Below are 23,951 nucleotides of genomic sequence, written 5' to 3'. Positions count from 1 at the left end.
TTTTATTTTGTTATATGTTTTGTTTTGTTCTCTGTCTCCCCTTACTAGACTGTGAGCCCACTGTTGGGTAGGGACCATCTCTATATGTTGCCAACTTTTACTTCCCAAGCGCTTAGTACAGTGCTCTGCACACAGTAAGTGCTCAATAAATACAGTTGAATGAATGAATGAATGAATGACGTGGGCTGAATTACTCTGGGTTTGGAGAGACACTGCTCCTGCCCCTCTTCGGTGGATTTCTCACTGGTTTGACTTTCCACCTAGTTGGCCCTGCTTCTCTACCTCCATGTTGCTGAAAATGGAAATACGTCAGAAATTCACAGTGTATGAATAATCCCATGTTGTCGGTTCCTGTGATGGGGCTTTCTCCCCTTTCATTCATTCATTCAATCATATTTACTGAGTGCTTACTGTGTGCAGAGCACTGTACTAAGCGCTTGGGAAGTACAAGTTGGCAACACAGAGACGGTCCCTACCCAACAGTGGGCTCGCAGTCTAGAAGGGGGAGACAGAGAACAAAACAAAACATATTAACAAAATAAAATAAATAGAATATGTACAAGTAAAATAGAGTAATAAATACATTCAAATATATTATACACATGTATACAGGTGCTGTGGAGAAGGGAAGGAGGTAAGGCGGGAGGGATGGAGAGGAGGGGGAGAGGAAGGAGGGGGCTCAGTCTGGGAAGGCCTCCTGGAGGAGGTGAGCTCTCAGTAGGACCTTGAAGGGGGTCAATAAATACGATTGAACAAATAAGTGAAATTACAGATATGTACTTAAGTGCTGTAGGGCTGGGTGGGGGAAAGGGCAAAGGGAGCAAGTCGGGTGATGCAGAGGGAAGTGGGAGACGAAGAAAAGTGGGCTTTGGTCTGGGAAGGCCTCTAAGAGTAGATGGGCCTTCATTAGAGCTTTGAAGGTGGGGAGAGTCATTGTCAGATTTCAGGAAGGATGGCATTCGAGGCCAGAAGCAGGACGTGGGCTAGGGGTCGACGAAGAGGAATAGAGTAGAGGCCGTTGGTTTTGGCAAGAAGGAAATCATCGGTGACCTTTAAGGGGGCTGTTTCTGTGGAGTGAAGGGGAGAGAAGCCACCTGCAGAGGAGAGGACCTGGAGGGACTTGGGCACTTGCTCATGTACCCTTGGGCACCCCATATTTGCCTACTTCTGTTTCCTCCATGCCATAAGCTTACAGCTTTTTTCTGCTGGCTGGAGGCTTCTGCTTTATTCCTCCGCCTGATAAGGCTGAGCAGTTGACTCACCGGTGCACACGTGCCCCCTAGTCGCTGAGTCTGGTAACACACACCCAAGACTTTGAAGGCCTGGACACACTGAAAACCCTAGGTGGAATTGGACATTCACTGGCCCCAGCAAGAAGAAGGGGAGGACCGGGAAGTGCCAAACCACAGCTCTCCCACTGTCTTGGAGGACAGGGCCAAGTCTGACTAAAGTCGGCTTCAAGGCTCTCCATCACCTCACCCCCTCCTACCTCACCTTCCTTCTTCTCTCCTTCTCCAGCCCAGCCCGCATCCTCCGCTCCTCTGCTGCTAATCTCCTCACCTCGCCTGTCCCACCGTCGACCCCCGGCCCACATCATCCCCCTGGCCTGGAATGCCCTCCGTCTCCACATCCACCAAGCTAGTTCTCTTCCTCCCTTCAAGGCCCTACTGAGAGCTCACCTCCTCCAGGAGGCCTCCCAGACTGAGCCCCCTCTTTCCTCTCCCCCTCCTTCCCCTCTCCATCCCCCCGCCTTACCTCCTTCCCTTCCCCATAGCACCTGTATATATGTATATATGTTTGTACGTATTTATTACTCTATTTATTTTACTTGTACATGTCTATTCTATTTATTTTATTTTGTTAATATGCTTTGTTTTGTTCTCTGTCTCCCCCTTCTAGACTGTGATCCCACTGTTGGGTAGGGGCTGTCTCTATATGTTGCCGACTTGTACTTCCCAAGCGCTTAGTACAGTGCTTTGCACACAGTAAGCGCTCAATAAATACGATTGATTGATTGATTGATTGATTAAAGGAAAGGACTGCCCCTCCTTCCCTCCACTCCTCACACTTCTCCACCTGAGCAGGGCCACTCCAGCCAAAGGGAATCCGTCCTGATTTTTTTTAAAAAAGACTTTGAGAAAGGCTGTTCCTTGCTGAAAACGCAATGTGGTCTTCTCAACCTTCCCTTTTGCTGCTTAACCTGTCCCAACCCATCACCGTCACCTAGAGAGTATTGAAAAGTTTAACATAGTGTCATACAATTTAAACTGAAAGCAGCATAGCCTAGCGGGCAGAGCACGGGTCTGGGAGCTGATTGGACCTGGGTTCTATTCCCAACCCTGATATTTGTCGGCTTTGTGACCTTGGGCACATCACTTAACCTCTCTGCACCTCAGTTACCTCGTCTGTAAAATGGCAATTAAGTCTGTGAGCCCCATGTGGGAAATGGACTGTGTCCGACCTGATTAGCGTATATCTACCCCAGCACTTAGTACAGTGCCTGGTACATAGTAAGTGCTTAAAGAACACCATAAAAAAATTTGGTAATTTTTTCTAGGTCATAAATTTTTTGGATCTTTACATTCATTCATTCAGTTGTATTTACTGAGTGCTTACTGTGTGCAGAGCATTGTACTAAACGCTTGGGAAGTACACGTTGTCAACATTTAGAGACGGTCCCTACCCAACAACGGGCTCACAGTCTAGAAGGGGGAGACAGACAACAAAACAAAACATGTGGTCAGGTGTCAAGTCATCAGAATAAATAGAAGTAAAGCTAGAAGCACATCACTGACAAAATAAAATCAATCAATGAAACACAGTGCTAAGAGTGCACAATCATGATTATTCCTAATATTATTACATTGTTACCATCATCTTGCATAGGCAGTGGTTCTCCCAGGATGCATTTTATCATCCCCCCTTTTTTAGTTTTACTAATTATCTCTCCCTAAATTTCTCTCTTTGTAAATAACTAATTAGCATCTATTTACATCTAGATACCCAGTGACTGGTTTCTACGTATTTATGCTGTCAATAAGCTCAAGGTGCTCTCCAGTATCTTATATACAATTGCCAGAATATTTAGCTGAGGTACTTGCTCTCTCCCCGAGTGATGAAAAATACTGGCCTAAAAATGAATATGATCATTCCAAAAAATGAATGCTCTGCAATGACAGGTGTGATTTATATTTTATATTTTATTATAGATGGTCACCCCTCCATTTGAGTGCTCCTTCACTCTCTCAGGGATTAGAGTGCAATTAAAAACTTCTCAAAAGAAAAAAAGTAGTCATTGAGAGCATCAAGCTTGCCTCGTTACTGAAGTTCTTGCATTTAATGAGTACAATGCAAACTTGAATTATTTGCTTACATTTAGAAATTGCAAGAGGAAGGAAACCCCTGGTCTGGGCAAGAATAATCCTGATTACAGTTTTTCCATAAGGATTTCATGGCTCTGAATACCACAGTGTTAAGAAGGCATTTTAGCAGGAGACTTGAGGAAAACTGCTAGGCTCCAGAGCAGTCAGTTTTAATGATATGGAAGACGATGCCACAATCTGAAGGAATGATGATCCTATGTAAGCATTTTTAAGACCATAAAGATTTTTCTTTAGACCCCATGTTGCATAGAAGCAGATGATTTGCTCAGCGCTGCTAGAGATATGTGCTCAATTAAGGGCCTCTCCCACAGTCAGGTGGAAAAAGAAATCTTAGCGAAGGGAGGTCTTTGAGTTTGAAAAGATCCAATAGCTGCTGCTTTCCAGACCCCCTCGGGTTAAATAAACCCAGCCCACTCAAGCCTCCCTGAGCTGTAGCTATAAACAGTCTTTTTTCCAATGTAAGCTGATTTGCTTTATGATGAATTTTGCATATTACTACTGGGAAACTATTGTTCTGAGGGTTGAAAAATTAAGCAGAGACAGGTACACCCAGAGCTCTCACATATATATCTGCCCACGGCCAGGAGTTACTTTTTTCCATTCCAAATTGAAGGATTGTCTGTTTCAACAATGAAATCCAGTTCTTTTACACTTCAGTGTGTGCCTTCCTGGAGACTGGTCTAATGTAATTAACTGGATCATCTGTCTCGCTCAATTAATAGCCGAACTCCACAAGGAATGCAAACACTAGTATAAAGAAATACGAATGATCTCTTTTTTTTTTAATTGTCTTTTGGCTGCCCCTGAATCTTTGCTATTAAATATTAAATTTTTTTAAAAATTTTTTATCTTAAAAATGTGTTTAATGAATCAGAGAATTGCTCAAATTTCTAAACTGACAGCCCTCCTAAGGCATTTAGAAAGGGCAGCTCTCCCTGACTTCACACTGGGGGATACAGCTATTAAAAGATAGTGTAAAGCCAATCATGCAGAAGAAAGCATTTGACAATTTAAAAATTTGGGCCCAGATTCACATGAGAATTCTACAACCTCAACTGCACAGGCCATGTGAATGTAATTTACAAGTATAAACATCAAAATCACCTTATGCTTATATACGTATATTGATAGACAGATCTCAATCAGTGGTATTGAGCACTTACAAGTGATCCTGTTGCTGAGACTATTCTGTGTCTCGCATAAATTATTTCATTTAGAATATTGGCAAGGCCTCACAAAAAAGGCCCATGGCACACTCCCAATCACACATCTTCCCTCTCATCAGTACAACGTTTAGACCAAATCACTGCACTGTACAGTAAGTGTCTTCAGAGTTGGTAGACATGTTCCCTGCCTAGAAGGAGTTTACAGTCTAGAGGGGGAGACAGGCATTAAAATAAATTATGGTCATTCAAGTTGAGCAACACTCTGAAGGAAATCAGCACACAGAAACTATTTTGCTGGAGTAAGCTTGTGGCTTTACAATGTTATGTAGAATTACCAAGGCCACTGGCAAGGTGGTCCCAATGGTTTGGTTGCACTTGCAAAGGGCCCTATAGTCAACGAGTGTAATGGGGATGGGCAGCCTTCCCAGAGGCAGGAGCTCAAGTTAGGGGACCAGATTTGGAGGAGCAGACCAAAGATACAGAGGGAATGGGAAAAGGAGAGATGGGGAGGGAAGGTGACAGAAATCTTGGCACCAAAAGGATGTCAATCAGTGACATTTATCAAGGGCTTAGTGTGTGCACAGCACTGTACTAAGTGCTTGGGAGAGTACAGTACAATAGAGTTGGCAGAAACGATTCCTGCCCACGAAGAGTTTACATTCTGGAGTCGTGGCCAACCAAAGAATAGGTACCTCCCTCTCCCCTCCTCCCCTTCCCCTAGGTGTGAGGGCATGCATTTCTATCCCTAAGGACAGCTCTACTTATAACAGCACAACTGCTTACCTAATCTAAAGGTAAGGGAGGCACATGGTCTGATGGAAGGACCAGACAAAGGCTGAGAGTGAGGGGATCTTGGATTCTAGTTCCAGACTAGCCTGTGACCTCTAGCAACTTTGCTTAATCACTCCATGCCTCAGTTTACTTAGCTGGAAAATGGAAAGTGACATTCTGGCTTCTCTCTCATGGGGCTCTTGTGAAAAAAAAAATGTTACAATACTACTTATTATGGTATTGGTTAAGTGCTTACTATGTGCCAGGCACTGTCCTAAGCACTGAGGTGGATACAAGCAAATTGAGTTGGACACAGTCCCTGTCCTATGTGGGGCTCACAGTCTCCTTCCCCATTTTTACAGATGAGGTAACTGAGGCCCAGAGATGTTAAGTGACTTGCCCTAGGTCACACAGCAGACAAGTGGCAGAGCCGGGATTAGAACCCATGACCATCTGACTCCCAAGCCCGTGCTCTATCCACTCCGCAAAGTATTCCTCGTCACTATTAAGAGCCCAGAAAGAGCCAAATCTGTTGGGGATTCTGCCTGGGCCAGCTCTGGGAATATTTTGCTGGGACACCAGCATTACATATCATTACATGTCTTTAAATTAAATATTATAAATTACTTATTTCTTCATATTAATGTCTGCCTCCCCCTCTAGACTGTAAACACCTTATGGGCAGGGAACGTGTCTACTAATTCTGTTGATTGTACTCTCCCAAGCACTTGGTACAGTGCTCTGCACATAGTAAGTGTTCAATATATACACCTGATTGGTTGACACCTGTGAAACCAAGGCACGCCCCCCAACCCCACCCCACCCCCTGAATTTCATGGTCCATATTCCTTCAACAGATGCCAGTATTCCCATTTGGGAGTCTTATTTCTCTTCTAAAACAAATACATATGTACAGGAGACATCTATGAGAAGAGCAGAGACCTTAGCCTCTGAGCAAAAACAAGAATGTGGCTAAGAGACACCTGAAAAATCTCCTCAGTGCCTTGGGTCTCAATCAATGAAATTGTAATTGGTCTCTAAAAATATTGAGTTTCTATGGAATTGGAGATTTTAGACATTATTCGCATTACTTTCTACTTGTTTTTGAAATTTCAAGGCAACTTAAAAACCTGCCCTAAAAAAATCTTTAGTAAGACTGTCTGACTATTGTGAGAGAAAAACTACTGAATTATAAAAGCAGAAATTGGACTTAGGATGCCCCTCATTTAGAAGAACAAAACACCCCATCCTTATTACACTCACCTATTTCCGTGTAGTTTCGTACTATTATTAAACATTATGAACTTCTGTTGAGAAAATGGTATTATTCCTTAACATACACTAGCAGGACATTTTGGGAGAATTTAATTCACTTGCCTTACCTTCCTTTCACACTCCCCTCCTTCCCTTGCCACCCTGCACATTCCAATGGTGCATCATGGTGTGAAATACAATAAGACTTGAGTCTCAGTCATTTTCCTAAGAACCCCCAGAGATACGGGTGGGAAATTACTTGGCTGCAAGTGGAGACTGGGAGTGGAGACTCCACCAAAAGTGGAGACTGGGAGAAGAATAGGTTGAGGTTTGCAAGAGCTCATCCCCCACTTCTCTGAACAGAGACCCCAGTTGTCCTCCATCCCTTACCCTCTGAAAGACCTGGCCCTTCTCCAGACAACTTGGTGGCATGCCACATTTGCTTTCTGCAAGATCAGCACTGTACTAAGCGCTTGGGAGAGCACAACAGAACTTTAGACGTGATTCTCTGCGCCCAAGGAGCTTACTATCCAGTGCTGGAAAAAGACACTGAAAGATCTCTAAGGAATGTTACTGCTGCAAGAATGTAACTTGCTCAATTCAAAGGGACAAAAAGACATTTCAGTGAACGTAATTTGCACAAAAAAAGGAGGGGAATAAAGTTGATTTTTCCTAGAGAAACTACTCAGTGTAAAAGGCGTTTGGGCCACTGAGACCATTCTGTGCCTAGCACAAGTAAACCTGCTGCTGAGACTATTCTGTGCCTCGCACAAATTATTTCATCTGAAATACTGGCAAGACCTTACAAAGGGCCCATGGCACAGTCCCAATCACACATCTAATCACACATCTCTCTCATCAGTACAACTTTAAGGCCAAATCACAATACTCAAGATCACAGTGAGAGGTGCTGTCACAAAGAGTCATGCCTCTTTATTCCCTTCCTCTCTCCCCCAGCTCCTCCACACTCCCTGATACCACTGTCCTGTTGGGTGGCATTTTAGTTGTGTGGAGGGGGGGGAGGCAAAGGTAAAAGGATCTGAGTCTCCCACTCCCCCAAGAGAAAAACAAGTGTTTTACTACGCCTCTCTCCCCACCATCTGCCACTTGTGCAGCAGCTGTGGCATTGGTCACACTCGCCATTCCTGCCCTACTCCGAACCATGTTCCAGGGGTTCGGACATCTGGGTACCCACTGTCAAAAATCACACCGCTGGCTTGGGGAATAGCAAATGGGGTGTGCCAGCTTTTGGACCGGCTAGCAGATCAGGTGGTCTCATCATCATCATCATCAATCGTATTTATTGAGCGCTTACTGTGTGCTGCACTGTACTAAGCGCTTGGGAAGTACAAATTGGCAGCATAGAGGGACAGTCCCTACCCAACAGTGGGCTCACAGTCTAAAAGGGGGAGACAAAACCAAAGATACTAACAAAATAAAATAAATAGAATAGATATGTACAAGTAAAATAAATAAATAAATAAATAGAGTAATAAATATGTACAAACATATATACATATATACAGGTGCTGTGGGGAAGGGAAGGAGGTAAGATGTGGGGATGGAGAGGGGGATGCAACCCAGGTTCCAGAAGCAAAGCCACGTTTAATGTACACTAAGATCTTGACTCCCTGTGATTCCAAATTGGAATTACCCTGCGACTATTCACTCATCCTACAACATCTATGCCTGCTCCAAAATGCTTTCTCCTTGGAGAATCATCCGGGTTTTCGTTTTCCCTTTTTAAAACCCAAATCTATATCAGAGTGAGCTGTAAAAGGCACATTAAATATGTGCCACCTTCTTGGACCAGATTTGAAAACTCACTGTGGGCAGGGTACGTTTCTACCAACTCTGCTGATCTGTACTCTCCAAGCACATAGTATAGTGCTCTGCACATAGGAAGCACTCAATAAATATGATTGATTTGACTGATTGATCTGAAAGACAAAATAGTCCTTGGCCATCTGTTTCCTGCATTTGTTATTTTAGATTTTTGAGTCCTTTTTTCCACCCCTCATTCCTCCCATTCCCACATGATTCATCTTCTCTTTTTGCTGAAACCTGCAGTGAAGTCATGGTTAATATTGCATTTTGACACAAACCTGTTTCCATGGAAATATTTCCCATCTATTGTACACTTAGCTTGCCTTTGTAGCACTACAGGAATAATTATTAGCAATGTGACAAATTTAGCATCGTGACTTTACTACTGAGTTTAAGGATGTGGTAGGGAAGATTGGAATGGGGATGAAAGAAATTCATTGCTTGAAACAGCTTTAACATTCATCAGCTATTTTTAAAAATTTATGAAAGGAGCACATGGAGATGTTTCTCCCGCCTGATGCGATGACATTTTCTGAGGCCATGACAGGGTCAGGGATTATTTTCTGACACCGAATGCTTTTTGCAAAGGGTAGCATCCACTGGAGCCTGTGTCTGGTCACTCTTATGCCAGCAGGAAAGAACAGGAACGCCTCAAGATGCTGCAGACCTCATGAACTGCTGAATCATTTCACTGAGTACAAACTACTAATAGTGTTGGTTAGCCATTAACTGTTCCCCCAGGCCCAGCTGGGGAGGGGCAGCAAATCTCCTAGGAATGGCTCAGAACTGGCCCCCTGGCTCATGACACCCACCGGTTGGCATGGCAGTGGCCCAATTTTGGGCAAATGGCAGCCCCCTTCTCTTGCCCAAAGGGTTCAGAAATGGCCCAGCAACAGGATCTGCATATCAGTCAATCAACCACATATACTGAGCGTTTACTGCTTGTAGAGCATTGTACTGTCATTCAATCGTATTTAATGCTTACTGTGTGCAGAGCACTGTACTAAGTGCTTGGAAAGTACAGTTCAGCAAATTGTACATAAGTGCTGCGGGGCTGAAGGAGAGGTGGATAAAAGGTGCAAATCCAAGTACAACGGTAAGCGAGGGAAGCACACCCCATAACTTCCATTTCCCAAGGGCTTTGGGGATCCACTCTCCCTCTCCCCCTCTCCTTCCTTGCAAATGAAGCCCCATGCCCCCACAATAGGGGAGGAAGGGCAGAAACACACAGCCCAGGGCCTCCATATCACTGGGACTCCAACGCCTTGAGGGAAGTTGGTACCTTTCCATAACCTCGAGAATGCCCCAGCAGTTAGTAGCCTCATCTAGGTACAGAGTGTCTGTGAGATACTGTCTACCCAGTGGCCATAAGACTATGAGCAGATACATCAGGATAGTTTTGTCCCCTTTTAGACTGTGAGCCCACTGTTGGGTAGGGACTGTCTCTATATGTTGCCAATTTGTACTTCCCAAGCGCTTAGTACAGTGCTCTGCACATAGTAAGTGCTCAATAAATACAATTGATGATGATGATGATGATGATGGCGAGAGGATTAGTGTGGCCTAGTGGAGAGAGCCTGGGTTTGGGTGTCAGAGGACCTGGGTTCTAATCCCAGCTCTGCCACAGCCTGCTCTGTGACATCTCCTCCTCCTCCCCATCCCCCCAGCCCTACCTCCTTCCCCTCCCCACAGCACCTGTATATATGTTTGTACAGATTTATTACTCTATTTATTTTACTTGTACATATTTACTCTTCTATTTATTTTGTTAATGATGTGCATCTAGCTTTATTTCTATTTATTCTAATGACACCTGTCCACACATTTTGTTTTGTTGTCTGTCTCCCCCTTCTAGACTATGAGCCCGTTGGGTAGGGACCATCTCTATATGTTTCCAACTTGTACTTCCCAAGCGCTTAGTACAATGCTCTGCACACAGTAAGCGCTCAGTAAATACGACTGAATGAATGAATGAATTAATTTAACTTCATTATGCTTCATTTTCCTTATCGGTCAGATGAAGATTCGATGCCTGTTCTCTCTCCTACTTAGACTGTGAGCCCCAAGTGAGACAGGGACTATGTCCAACCTGATGAACTTGTACCTACCCCAGCGCTTAGAACAGTGCCTGACCCATAGTAAACACTTAACAAATACAATACTACTGCTATTAATAATAATAATAATAATAATGACCTGAGATCAAAGGGCTACTTGCTGCAAAGCAAGTGATGCATCAACAACACCTTCCAGTCCTTCCTGACGACACAAAGGGACTGTTACAGAGCCGACTCAGTGGCATGCCGAACAAGCTGAGAAACAGGCCACAGGCCAGGGGACACCAAGGCAGAGGATAGCCAAGGTTCTGCAGATCGAAACAGGCCACGGCCCCGCTGAAGAACTAAGATGGTGCCAACCTCAACCCTGGACAAGGACAGACTCTTAAAGATCGGCAACAACCCTTCAACCATCGCCTTCACACAGCTCCCACCACTGATCATGATGCTCAATGATGACCAATTCCCCTATCTCCTCAGGGAAACAGGGCCTGCTGCTGCACTCCACCACACAGCCTAATCCCTCCAGCTGTTAAGAGTTGTGCAGAATGGATCTGGATCTGACCGGATCCTTCCCCAGACCTGAAGGCGAGGAAAGGACTGTATTCCTATCTGGGATTGCCTCCACATAACAGGAGAATGAGGAAGTGCCACCATGGGATTTCAGAGATACCATCTGCACCAACTTCAGGGAGAAAGGTGAAGAGAGCTGACCAGAGAAACTATCCTGGAATCCCTGAGGCCTCCCTTGCTAACAAAATCCCACGCAGGTCCTCTTGGAGCGACTACACAGACCGTCTTTCATTCATTCATTCATTCATTCATTTTTATTGAGCGCTTACTATGTACAGAGCACTGTACTAAGCACTTGGGAAGTACAAGTTGGCAATATATAGAGACAGTCCCTACCCAACAGTGGGCTCACAGTCTAGAAGGGGGAGAGAGACAACAAAACAAAACATATTATGGTCTTTAACTATGCCATGTGGCCTAGCAGAGCAGCTGCACCAGGCTGCATTCATTCATTCATTCAATCGTATTTATTGAGCGCTGCAGAGAGAGGCAGCATGGCCTAGAGGAAACAGCTTTGGCCTGGGAGTCAGAGGACCTGGGTTCTAATCCCAGCTCCACCACTGGTCTGTTGCGTGACATTGGGCAAGTCCCTTAACTTCTCGGTGCCTCAGAGTTCATTCATCTGTAAAATGGAGATTAAGACTGTGAGCCCCACATGGGGCATGGACTGTGTCCAACCTGATTAGCTTGTACCTTCCCCAGCACTTGGTACAGTAAGCGCTTAACAAAAGCCGTAAGAAAAATGGGCTCTCAGAATCAGGGTAACATCAGGCCACCGTGCAACAATCTGTCAATCAATAGTATTTTCAGGGTTTACTCTCTGTAAGAGCACTGTACAAAGCACCTGGAAGAATCCAATAAAAGCTAGTAGATACGCTCACTGCCCTCAAACAGCAGCCGTGGTCTTTGGGGCACATCAGGTTTGGGAGAAATGCAGGAGGCCACAGAGGAGAGCAGAATAATAATGATGGCATTTGTTAAGCATTTACTATGTGCAAAGCACTGTTCTAAGCGCTGGGCTAGATAACAAGATAATCAGGTTGTCCCACAGGGGGCTCACAGTTCTTAATCTCCATTTTACAGATGAGGTAACTGAGGCACAGAGAAGTTAAGTGACTCAGGGGGATGGGGAGGGGCAAAGCAGGTGGTTGTCTGGAGTCTCTAATTTGAAGAGGTAGATGATTCCAGGCCCCAGCCCTCCTTGCGTATAGCAGAGCCTCTGAGGACAAAGTGCCTGATGGGAATCTCCCTGCCTCTCACTGGCCCCGGGCCGCTGGGACCCCTTGACCCTGGGAAAGGCCTGTGGGAAGAAACCCATCCATGCCCTGCAGTTTGCAAGTATAAGTTTTGCCTCTCTGCCCAGGGTGGAGGTGGACATGGAGCTAGGGCCCAAATCCTCTCATCTGGCAACCCTAGATTTGTCCCTAGGGTGAAGTTGCCCAATAACAGAAAAACCATACAATTTAAGAGAAGCAGTCATCCTCTTTTATTTAGTAACTGCCTCATCTCTTCTAGTAAGTGTGTTCTATAAAGACAATTCTCCATGTAATTACTGCTGGGAACTTGCTAAATAGGCACTGAGCACATGGCATTGTTGACCTAAGGAGGAGTAGCAGGAGGAGGAGAAGGAGGAGAATTGCTTAAGAACAGAGAATGTTGACTCAGATCATCTGTTTGGGATTCTTCTCTTACTCTGATGGGTCTGTCAGAGCTACTAGCCTTTCTGAACCGTCACTGGGATGGTACCCTCTTTAGGTCCATTTCTATTTACAAATGAACCTCCGAAGATAATCAATCATATTTATTGAGCCTTTCGCTGCGCAGAGCTTGGAGAGTACAATCTAACAGAGTTAACCTGCCCACTTAAGAGGTGGGGCACTCACTTCCCTCGGCCCCCAACCACGCACCACACTATCCCCATGCTCTCCTGGCCCTTGGCTTCTCTGCGGACAAGTGGGAGCTGGATTCTGGCCCACGCAACCCCCACCACCCTGTCTCCACAGCGTCACCACAGAGATGAGCCGGAGGAGAAAGCCTTCCTCTCCCCCTCCTCCCCCTCCCCACCCTACCTCCTTCCCCTCCCCACAGCACCTGTATATATGTATATATGTTTGTACATATTTATTACTCTGTTTTATTTGTACATATTTATTCTATTTATTTTATTTTGTTAATATGTTTTGTTTTGTTCTCTGTCTCCCCCTTCTAGACTGTGAGCCCACTGTTGGGTAGGGACCGTCTCTATATGTTGCCAACTTGTACTTCCCAAGCGCTTAGTACAGTGCTCTGCACACAGTAAGCGCTCAATAAGTACGATTGAATGAAAGAATGACTGAATGAATGGATGGCCTCAGGGGGCAAATTCTCCAGAGGCAGGTCTCACCCAGAGTAATCTCAGTGATGCCTCCTGAGTGGCTCAGAAAAGCCACGGGTCAGATACTGCCCCTGGCAGCTTTCTGTGAGCCCCAGGGTGTGGATCCTGGGGGCTCCCCTACATGTTTCCCAATTTTTCTACAGACAGCAGGAGAAAATAGAGGAATGTTCACTCTTGGCACTTTCCTCCACTGCATCTGGGGAGTGGGGAAAGTATGTATGTCCTCTCCCTCCCTCAGACTGGGTGGTCTTCATGGGTAGAGGCAGTGTCTCCTCCTCCCCATGTCCCCCAGTACAAGAGTACAAGTATGTGAATGTGTGTGCGCACACACGCATTCTTTTATATCCACTGCATATCCTTAAATTAGAGAACTTTCTTCTAATGACCTCAGTCACCCTCCCATATGTACTATGGCAACAACCTTCTAAAGAAGCCAGGCAAATTCCCCCACCATTTTTCACATAGGGGAAATGAAGTTCTGAGGATACTGGGGCCCCCTCAGTCATAACGAAGTTTGCCATTTCCTTGTCTAGTGCCCTTACCATAACTTAGTAGGTCTGATCACTGTGCTACACTCTTTATGCGCAGAGAACATGTCTACTATTATATTGTAATCTCACAAGCACTTAGTACAGCACTCTGTGTACAGTAAGTGCTCAATAAATACCACTGATTGACTGGTAAGACTGAATTTCCCCAGTCTTACTAAGCGCTTACTATGTGCATAGCACGGTTCTAAGCGCTGGGGAGGTTACAAGGCAATCAGGTTATCCCATGGGGGGCTCACTGCATCAAGTAACAAATTGTAATAAGATGGCTTCTATTCAATGCATACTCACTCTGAACTGAAGTTTTCATATCCTGCCAAGCAATATCACAATCTTTACATTATTTTTTTCAATGTGAACTTAGCTTTGTCAACGTGATTTGTTCTCAAATTTGGAAGATTAAACACATTAAACAGCTGATGTTAAAAAGTTTGCTTTTAAGGTTTAAAAGATTTTCATCTAGCTATATAACCCTGTACATACATACATACACACACACACACACACACACACACACATATAAAACCCTTCTCTATATATAGAGAAGCAGCGTGGCTCAGTGGAAAGAGCACAGGCTTGGGAGTCAGAAGTCATGAGTTCTAATCCCGGCTCCGCAGCTTGTCAGCTGTGTGACTTTGGGCAAGTCACTTAACGTCTTTGTGCCTCAGTTACCTCATCTGTAAAATAGGGATTAAGGCTGTGAGCCCCATGTGGGACAACCTGATCACCTTGTATCCACCCCCAGCGCTTAGAACAGTGATTCGCACATAGTAAGCGCTTAACAAATGCCATAATTATTATTATTATTATTACCCTACAACTGTCCACATTATACCTGGAAACTACTGTGCATTTCTTAAACTGTTATGCTTGTGAAATAGAGAAATAACCAAGGAAAGTGCTTTATTTTCCAAGAATTAGGTTCTGGATTTTATTTCGTAAGTATCGGTAGAAGCACGTCATAACACCTCGTAACAATTTTTTGCTGGGATTTCTTCAATTAATACTAATCAAACCTGCCCTCACTTCTTATTTTCTTCTATGAACCTAGAAATTGGAGCTGCCTACCACTTGGATTGAACGAATGCAATCATTTTCTATCGGACTGCTAGCCTAAAGGGAACCCAAGACTGGGAGATTGACAGATGTGGCGTGGATTATCCTGTTCTCTGAACTCAGTCCAATTTGTGGTTTGTTACAGGTGCCAAAGAGATTGATATTGCCGCTACCCTGGAGCACCTGAGGGACCAGCGACCAGGCATGGTCCAGACTAAGGTACTGTCGATACATCCCCTTGGATTTTACCTGCAATAAAGGTCTTCCCCATCATCATTCTTGGGAGAGAGAAGACAGAGGCTATCACCTGGTTAACACGGGTCGCTAAACTGATGGCTCGGCCAGGCTTCCTACCAACGAAAGTCTATTTAGGGCGAAGGTTTAGCTAAGCCAGTTCCTTTGGTGTGTACTGCAGATTTTTGCAACAGCTCTAATCTCTACCTTGATGACCCCTTGCTGCTAAGCCGCCTTACCTCCTTCCCCTCCCCACAGCACCTGTATATGTGTATATATGTTTGTACATATTTATTACTCTATTTATTTTACTTGTACATATTCATTCTATTTATTTTGTTAATATATTTTGGTTTTTTTGTCTGTCTCCCCCTTCTAGACTGTGAGCCCACTGTTGGGTAGGGACCGTCTCTATATGTTGCCAACTTGTGCTTCCCAAGCGCCTAGTACAATGTTCTGCACACAGTAAGCGCTCAATAAATATGATTGAATGAATGAATGAATGAACAAGGTCTAGTGGAAAGAACAAGGGGTTCTGATCCTGGCCTGTTGCAGGGCCATTTTATTTCATTCATTCATCCCAATCTCCTTCCTCTAGCAACATTTATATCCCAACAGTGAACATTTGTGTGCCGCTGCCAGTAGCCTAGTGAAAAGAGCCCAGGCCTGGGAGCCAGAGGACCTGGCTCACCTGTGTGACCTTGGGAAAGTCATTTAACTTCTCGGTGCTTCAGTCTCCTCATCTGTAAAATGAGGATGCCAGTTCTCCTTCCCCTTCAGACTCAGATCCATTTAGGACAGGGACTGTGTCAAATGTTATTACCTAGTATCTACCCCACAGTTAGCACATAGTAGCACTTAACAAATACCACAATTTATTGAGGAACTATGTCCCTGGGAAAATGAATGTCCAAAGGAAATCAATCCAATTCTCCCACCCTGCCTTGAGAAAACCCCAGCTGCCATTTTATTCCTGTAGTGCCGGCCCCTCACCTAATTTTTTAAATAAAATTTCCCCAACTAGCTAGTTAGACAATACTCCAAACTAAGTAACTTCTTCCAGACCAAGAGGAGAGGGGAGTTTATCCATTTCCCTTGCTAATCCAGCAGTATACATAAGAAATGGCTTTGGGGCTTTGGTGTCCTCAGGTTAAACAGGTTTTAACCATAGGTTAAAAGTCATATTAAAGAATGGTCCCAACTGTTGGTACTCTAGAGATCCCCAGGTCCCTTGCCTGCAAAACTGATCTCTGGATCTGTTTGATTTTTCTTTTGCATTTTTAAAGGCTGTGATCTTAATGCAACAGTTTATTTCTACGAGATTCTTAGGCATTTGGTTTCATGAAGTTGTCTTGGCTCTGCCACTTGTCTGCTGTGTGTCTTTGGGCATGTCAGTTAACTTCTCTGTGCCTCAGTTGCCTCATCAGTAAAATGGGGATTGAGACTGTGAGCCCCACCTGGGACATGGACTTTATCCAACCCAATTTGCTTATATCTACCCCAGTGCTTAGTAAAGTGCCTTGCACATAGTAAGTGCTTAACAAATGCCATTACTATTATTATTAGGATTTCTGTCATCCTAAATTTGCACTAGCATCGTAAAAGTCTAGATGGGGGACATACATCCTGGTATGTCTTAAAAATCACACCCATCAGAGGAGAAATTAATCAGTCTGGGAGATGTAAATGCTACTGATGGTGAGCTTGTGAACATATTCTTTTTTCCATTCCTCTTAGTGTATCTGGTAAAAGCGACTATTACCAATCCAAGTGTCCAGGTTTTTCCTTAACACATCCTTGGGGAATGTGTTCTCATCACTCCACAGTAAAAGTTAACAAAGTTAACCAAAGGCAAGAAGCCTACATTCAAGACAGTGTCATCAGCACCAGAAGGAAAAAAGTATATCCATGTAGTGAACAGAAGTGCTCTCCTTTTCCTTTCCTGGCTTCTCGCTGTGTTCTGCGATCCTTCCACTTCCTCCAGCAGTCTGGTGTGCATTGCTCCCCTTCCACTGATTTTCATCACATTGGCCCTTGGACCCCTGAGCCCCAGGTCACTGGGTTTTCCAATGACTCTCACTGACTTTGGAGCCCCACGTGCACTTAGATCAGCCGAGCTCCTGTTGGAGTTGAGCTTGCAGGGGTGGGTCAGGACCAATAGGGTTTGAGTGAGGTCCCAACCAGACCCCCAAAATGAATCCCACCCACTGAACACAGTGGAGTTGGCTAGATTTCAAAATGGCAATGTCCAGAATATCCTAGGTCAGAGCCAGCTAAAAGGGATAGTTTTACAGTTTCCAAATGTGTCCACCACCGGTTTTGAATCACTGACCTTACATACCGCCTCCCACGTACGAGAAAGTAACCGTGGGTACAGTCAAGGTCTAAACAGTGGCATCTCTTATACATTTGATCACTAGGCATGAGTTGATGCAAACACACACGGGGCTGGGCTGACCTTCAACCCCCACACTCCAAACTCGAGCTCTCAATCCACTAGCGTATCAAAAAGCGGCATCCAAACCAACCATCAAGAGAGGGGAAGGGCAAGCTCCTCCTGGACAAGACAAAACCCTGCAAGGTCTCTGTGAAATCCCAGCCAGAGCCTCAGCTTCAAGTGACGACATGAACAACAAATAACACTTCCAAGTCACCCTGAAAACTGGGTGTCTGGCCAGGAGACACCGTCGGGCCTGGTTCGAGGAAAATCAAAAATGGCTCACAACAGGGAAAAAGGCCATCGACAACAACTTGCGGCACTTCAGGATAGTAACAAGTGGAAGCTTCAGAATCCTGTGCAGGACACACAGGTGGAGTGCTGGGTTGCTGGAGTGGGAGGAGCCCAGGGACACACTATTTTCACCAAACGGAGGATTTGGGCTCAACACTACAGATGCTGAATGTCCCAAACACACACCCTCCTGCCCAATACCACTGAAGAGGACAAATGGGAACCTTGCCCAGAAGGCAAGGTCACTCTCACCATGGTCTGAACGTGGAGTAGAAGCTGTGTGGCCTAGTGGATGGAGCACAGGCCTGGGATTCATAAAGGCCTGGGTTCTAATTCCAGCTCCACCACTTTTCTGCTGTGTGGCCTTGGGCAAGTCACTTCACTTCTCTGTGCCTCAGTTACCTAACCTGTAAAATGGGAATTAAGGCTATGACTTGGGACTTGGACTGTGTCTGATATTAGCTTGTATCTACCCCAATGCTTACTGCAGTGTGGGGCACATAGTAAGGGCTTAACAAATACCATTAAAAAATAGTAATAATCAAAAACTGACTACAATAAGAAGTCATGGTTTTTAACTGAAAGTTTTAAGAAAACAGTTCCCACAACTGAAGCTGTGACTGGGATTTTGAGACACATAAAAAAGGAATCTTGCAAATGATTATGAACCTATCTGAAGAGTCAGTGCAGCACTTCAGACTGACAGCGAGCCTGAAGAAAACTTCTTGCATATACTAGCCCAAACCCAGAAAACCCCGGCAAAGCTTCAGATCAAATTGAATACCAGTAGGACGCCAAATAGGATCCAACCGTCTATTTGGGTGACAGACATGTCTCAGCTACTGAAACATCTCTTTTTTTTCGAGTATCATCTATGAACCGTAGTCAACATCAGAAGGCTGGACAAGGCAACCATCAACATTTCAACCCACCAATAGTCCAGCACTGCTCACAGCCCACAGCTTCGCTAGGTGGGACACATGAGGAGAATGAACCCTGGCAGGACACCCAACCACTTGTTGGATGGTGAACTGAAAGGGGGTGGGGGGGCAGTGCATACAGAGCGGAAGGGCAGAGTAAACAGTTTAAAGACAGAGTACAGCACAGCCTCCATCTAACAAGAGCAGTGGACTGTGGTAGATCACCCAGGGGACAGACTAGCCTAGCAAAGAGTCAAGGAGAGAAGGCTAGCCATAGTGTCAGTCAAGCAGTGATCTTTACAAGTACACCCACATGCATGGATAGGATTTTGCCATCAGGAATGTCATCTTGGAAAGTGATGGGTAACTACAACAGCTGTTTCAGCTTCCCAGGGACCCTGCTTGTGCTTCTTCTTGGGGAAGAAGCAAACATAGGTTGAGATTTTTATTTTAGGGTGCCTGAAAAATCAAAATGAGAATATGGCACCAGCAAATGTTTGCGTCTCATCAGAAAGACACAGTCCTCAGATACAGAGGCATTTATGTAACCAAATACATTGTTTATGAGTGTGAGCAACAGGCTGGTTTCATCAGGCTTTTCTCCATTACCCCCCTTCGCCGCTATCATGTGGTGCCATCCTTTTGCGACCAAACATCAGGACAAGATAACCCACAATGTGATCCTAAATCAGTGAGTCCACCCTCACTGGAGACAAAGTTCACTGCAACTTTAATAGCATTTTCAGACCCGGGGGGTGGGGGAGGGAGAGAGAGGGAGAGAGAGGGAGAGAGAGAGAGAGAGAGAGAGAGAGAGAGAGAGAGAGAGAGAGAGAGAGAGAGATTTAAAATGGTGTGCCTGACCATTGGTTTAAGAGGGAAAAACACAGTCGACAAAGACTTGTGACTTATAATAATAATAATGTTGGTATTTGTTCAGCGCTTACTATGTTCCATGCACTGTTCTAAGCGCTGGGGGAGATACAAGGTCATCAGGTTGTCCCACGTGGGGCTCACAGTCTTCATTCCCATTTTACAGATGGGGTAACTGAGGCACAGAGAAGTTAAGTGACATGCCCAAAGTCACACAGCTGACAAGTGGCAGAGCCAGGATTAGAACCCACGACCTCTGACTCCCAAGCCCAGGCTCTTTCCACTGAGCCATGCTGCTTCTCACTGTATCTATTGTATCAATAGAAATACTTCAATTGAGCAACAATTACAGTATCATTCTCTACAGTGTGTGCACTTTAATCAATGGTGTTTACTGTGAAGCAGCAAGAAGCAGCTTCACAACCAAAGCTGCGAACCAGATAAGCAAACCAGAGAAGCAGCATGGCTCAGTGGAAAGAGCCCAGGCTTTGGAGTCAGACGTCATGGGTCCAAATCCTGACTCCGCCACTTGTCAGCTGTGTGACTTTGGGCAAGTCACAACTTTTCTGGGCCTCAGTTCCCTCATCTGGAAAATGGGGATTAAGACTGTGAGCCCCCCGTGGGACCCTGATCACCTTGTAACCTACCCAGCGCTTAGAACAGTGCTTTGCATGTAGTAAGCGCTTAATAAATGCCATTATTATTATTATTATTATTACTGTGCTCCTACCACCTGGAGAGCACTGTACTAAGCACTTGCATGTCTTAGTGGAAAGAGCATGGGCTTGGGAGTCGGAGGCTGTGGGTTCTAATCCCAGCTCCACCACTTGTCAGCTGGGTGACTTTGGGTAAGTCACTTAACTTCTCTGTGCCTCAGTTACCTCATCTGTAAAATGGGGATTAAGACTGTGAGCCCCATATGGGACAACCTGATTACCTTGTATCTACACCAGTGTTTAGAACAAGGCTTGGCACATAGTAAGCATGTAACAAATACCATCATCATCATCACTTGGGCGAATAAAGCAGAAGCTAAAGATACAGGCCCTGCTCTCAAGGGACTTATTCCTCTGTACAGAGAGCAAACCAAGAGTAATCTGTAAACTGAAAGATCGATTGCAGCTGATATTGTCTGGAATGGCAGCTAACAGCTAAAGATTTTTATTTTCATCTCCCTGCTTTTCCCTCAGGGTTGGTTAACGCTTTTCTGATTTGGAATACGATATGATTTTGCCTTCTCCTTCAGCTCTCCTGCTTGAAAATGATTCCCTAGTCACACACTTCTACCAGCAGCTTTTTCCTCCCCTCTGACAAAAGATTTCATTTTTCCCTTACGGGATCATGGTATTTGTTGAGCACTTACTCTGTGCCAAACACTGTACTAAGCGCTGGAGTAGATGCAAAATAATCAGATCAGACACATCCCTGTCCCACAGTAGAAGAGGGAGGGAGAACAGGTATTGACTGAATTCCCGTTTTACAGATGAGGAAAGTGAGGCACTGAGAAATTAAGCGATCTGTCCAAAGTCACCCAGTAGGCAGGCGGCAGAGCCAGGATTGGAACCCAGGTTCCCTGACTCCCAGGCAATATCAAGTGATTTTTGCTTCCACTAACATCAGGAAGCAGGATTGTTCAATGCAGTTGTTTAACAAGTTCTGTCTGATGCTTTACTGTGAATAATGCAGCAGAAAGAAGATTTGGGGCGGAGCAGGGGGGCACTCTCACAAATGCCATCAATGTTTTTTTTTTGTTTTTTTCTATCTCCTACAGGAGCAGTTTGAGTTTGCATTGACAGCGGTGGCAGAGGAAGTAAATGCAATTCTCAAGGCCCTTCCCCAGTAAGAGTCCCTGAGGCTTTCTGAGGATTCGTCGCTCATCTTCTCATCCTCGGTCCCTGTGAATGTTGTTGGAAACCATGACCCGACCTTAACTGTGTGTCTTCTATTTAATCGCATAGTACTAAGGTCTTTAAAAGTCTTAATAGCCAGTACAGTCCGGCAGTTAAAATGTGTATTTTTGTTTAACAAAATTTAAAAAACGGAAATATATGGAAACATCCAATTAAGAGAGAGAACAGTTCACCTAATTTTGTCTTCTTGGAGAAATTGCTTTACACTTCCTGAAAGCACACATTACATTCTTAATTACAAATGATGCCACATTGGTGATGCAGTAATTGGTGCATTCAGTACATGTTCTAGGAGAAGAGGGTTCTGGTTCAGTCTGTAATTTTCCAAAGAATAGAGGGAAGGAGGTGCCCAGGCAAAGCTGAACAGGTTTGTCCTTGGCATTTTATTGTTTTACAGACAAGAGTAGCAAAGTCTCCAGTCTCAGCCTGAGCTTGGGCAGCGGAAAATGAAGTTTTCCTGTCGATCGAGCAAGTTGATTTTTTTATGCCAGCAACTACAAGGGAATATAAATGGCCCTGTTGAATCAGGCAATTGGTTGGTTCTCTGACTTCAACAAGACAGTTGTTGTTGGAAGCAGAAAACAACCTGCAGATGTTTCTATGGCCAGCTACCGTGGGCATCACAGAGACTGACCAGGAGTCGTTAGGTGACATAGTGGGAGGGCATCATCTATAGTTATAGGCCATTTCACCATATCTGCTGTACCTGTTAATTAGGCAAAGGTCCTTCTTAAGCTACAGTTTCGGGCTTGATCAGATCCGTTTCTTCACACACTGCAGTCTGTTTTGGGGCAGGAGCTCAGTCAATTCGCAGCTGTTTGATTTTCAGAATTTGGAAGGACAAATCAGTGCCGTCAACGAGAAATATTTCTGTAGAGCACACCAACTCTAGTCGTGCACCTGTAGGAAGTACTATGGTTCCTACAAGAGGGTTGTCCAGACCCTTGCTGGCAGCTGCCTCAGGAATGTACAATAGGAATCGTTACCCATTTTATAAAATGGAAGAAGGAGGGGAGGAAATCGCCTGAATGTAATATCTTTGCCTTCTTATTTTGAGGAGGTTTTCCTTATTCCTCACAGTATCTTCATACTCGGTTTAACCCTCAAAGACCCCGATTTCTTCTTGCCTTTGTGGCACTCATGGCTACCACGCCCAACCAGCCGTGCACATTTTCTGTCTGTTTCCAGGCTTCACTTGCAGTTTGAACGAAATGAAGGCTTTTCCCAACCTGTTGATCACTTTCATTTTTCCCTCCACACCACATGACTGTAACTAGCTATGACTGTTTCTGGAAAACCAGTCCAGTCAGTAGATGCTATTTACGTTCTGGGAACTACTAGAGGGACAAGAGATGCCAAAATATTAGTGTCTGTCTGTTAATGATGTAGTAATGTGATTCTGCTTTAACCCATCTACCATTTTCCAGAATGTATTTCTCTTAAATGGAATAAAAATCACTTCTAGGACATGACTATCTGAACTAAGAGAACCATCCAGTTGTAATCAATAGCTTCATAGGTTTCAAAATCAAATGTGGACTAGTCATTTAATTGTGTCAAGATTAAACTTTTGAATTCAGACTTGCATGGTCTTCATTTGGGGGACTTCTTGCTTACTGTTTAAAGTTGCTATTTGATGTACTGCGAAGGATGGGTTTCGAAAGCCTGAGGGTCTGTGCAATTACCTTTTATTTATGAGATTAAAGAATTGGATGAAATTTATTGTGGGAACTTTTCTAAGTGCTTTTTATATTCTGGGTTTTCACCACTTCATATTTCTGCACCTCATTACTCCAGCAATCAATCATATTTATTAAGCGCTTACTGTGTGTACAGCACTGTACTAAACGCTTGGGAAAGTACCATACAGAGTTGGTAGACACATTCCCTGCCCACAAGGTGCTTACAGTCTAGAGGGGAGTTTACAGGCTAGAGTCCCCAGCAGTTTGGGGGAAGCGACTCCAGTTACCAGCTTCGTCTGAATTTTACATTCATTGACAGATACTCATAAGAAGCTTCAAAAGTCTCCTATGTAAACTTCATCTAAACCAACGAATAATTAATCTGCTCTTGAAGGCCACCAGGGAAAAAAACTCCCTCAATAACCAATACCCTTTTCCAGGCCTTAACACCCTTCAATGTAAGGAAGTGCTTTCTGTTAGCACATCTAAATCTGCCACACTGCAGTTTACGTCCATTTCTTCAGAAGGCAAAAACGGCTTATCACCTATTCTTTGCTTAATGACCTTCCATGAGTTTGACGCCAGTTATTAAATG

At 44.6% G+C, this 23,951-nt stretch overlaps 1 protein-coding gene across 1 annotated transcript in view; it reads left to right on the top strand.

Moving 5' to 3' along the window:
- PTPRN2 (protein tyrosine phosphatase receptor type N2) overlaps positions 1-23,396 on the top strand; it is a 661,085-nt gene extending 637,689 nt beyond the window's left edge. Inside the window, exons 21-22 of the mRNA XM_038755516.1 lie at positions 15,155-15,228; positions 21,536-23,396. Of these exons, the coding sequence (XP_038611444.1) occupies positions 15,155-15,228; positions 21,536-21,607 (146 nt within the window). The 3' untranslated portion in view covers positions 21,608-23,396. The remainder of the gene's footprint in view (positions 1-15,154; positions 15,229-21,535) is intronic.
- The last annotated feature ends 555 nt before the right edge of the window (positions 23,397-23,951 follow it).

The sequence above is a fragment of the Tachyglossus aculeatus genome, chromosome 13 (assembly GCF_015852505.1).
Source record: "Tachyglossus aculeatus isolate mTacAcu1 chromosome 13, mTacAcu1.pri, whole genome shotgun sequence".
Lineage (NCBI taxonomy): Eukaryota > Metazoa > Chordata > Mammalia > Monotremata > Tachyglossidae > Tachyglossus > Tachyglossus aculeatus.
The sequence above is the reverse complement of the archived record's forward strand: the minus strand, read 5'-3'. Positions and strand labels throughout refer to the sequence as shown.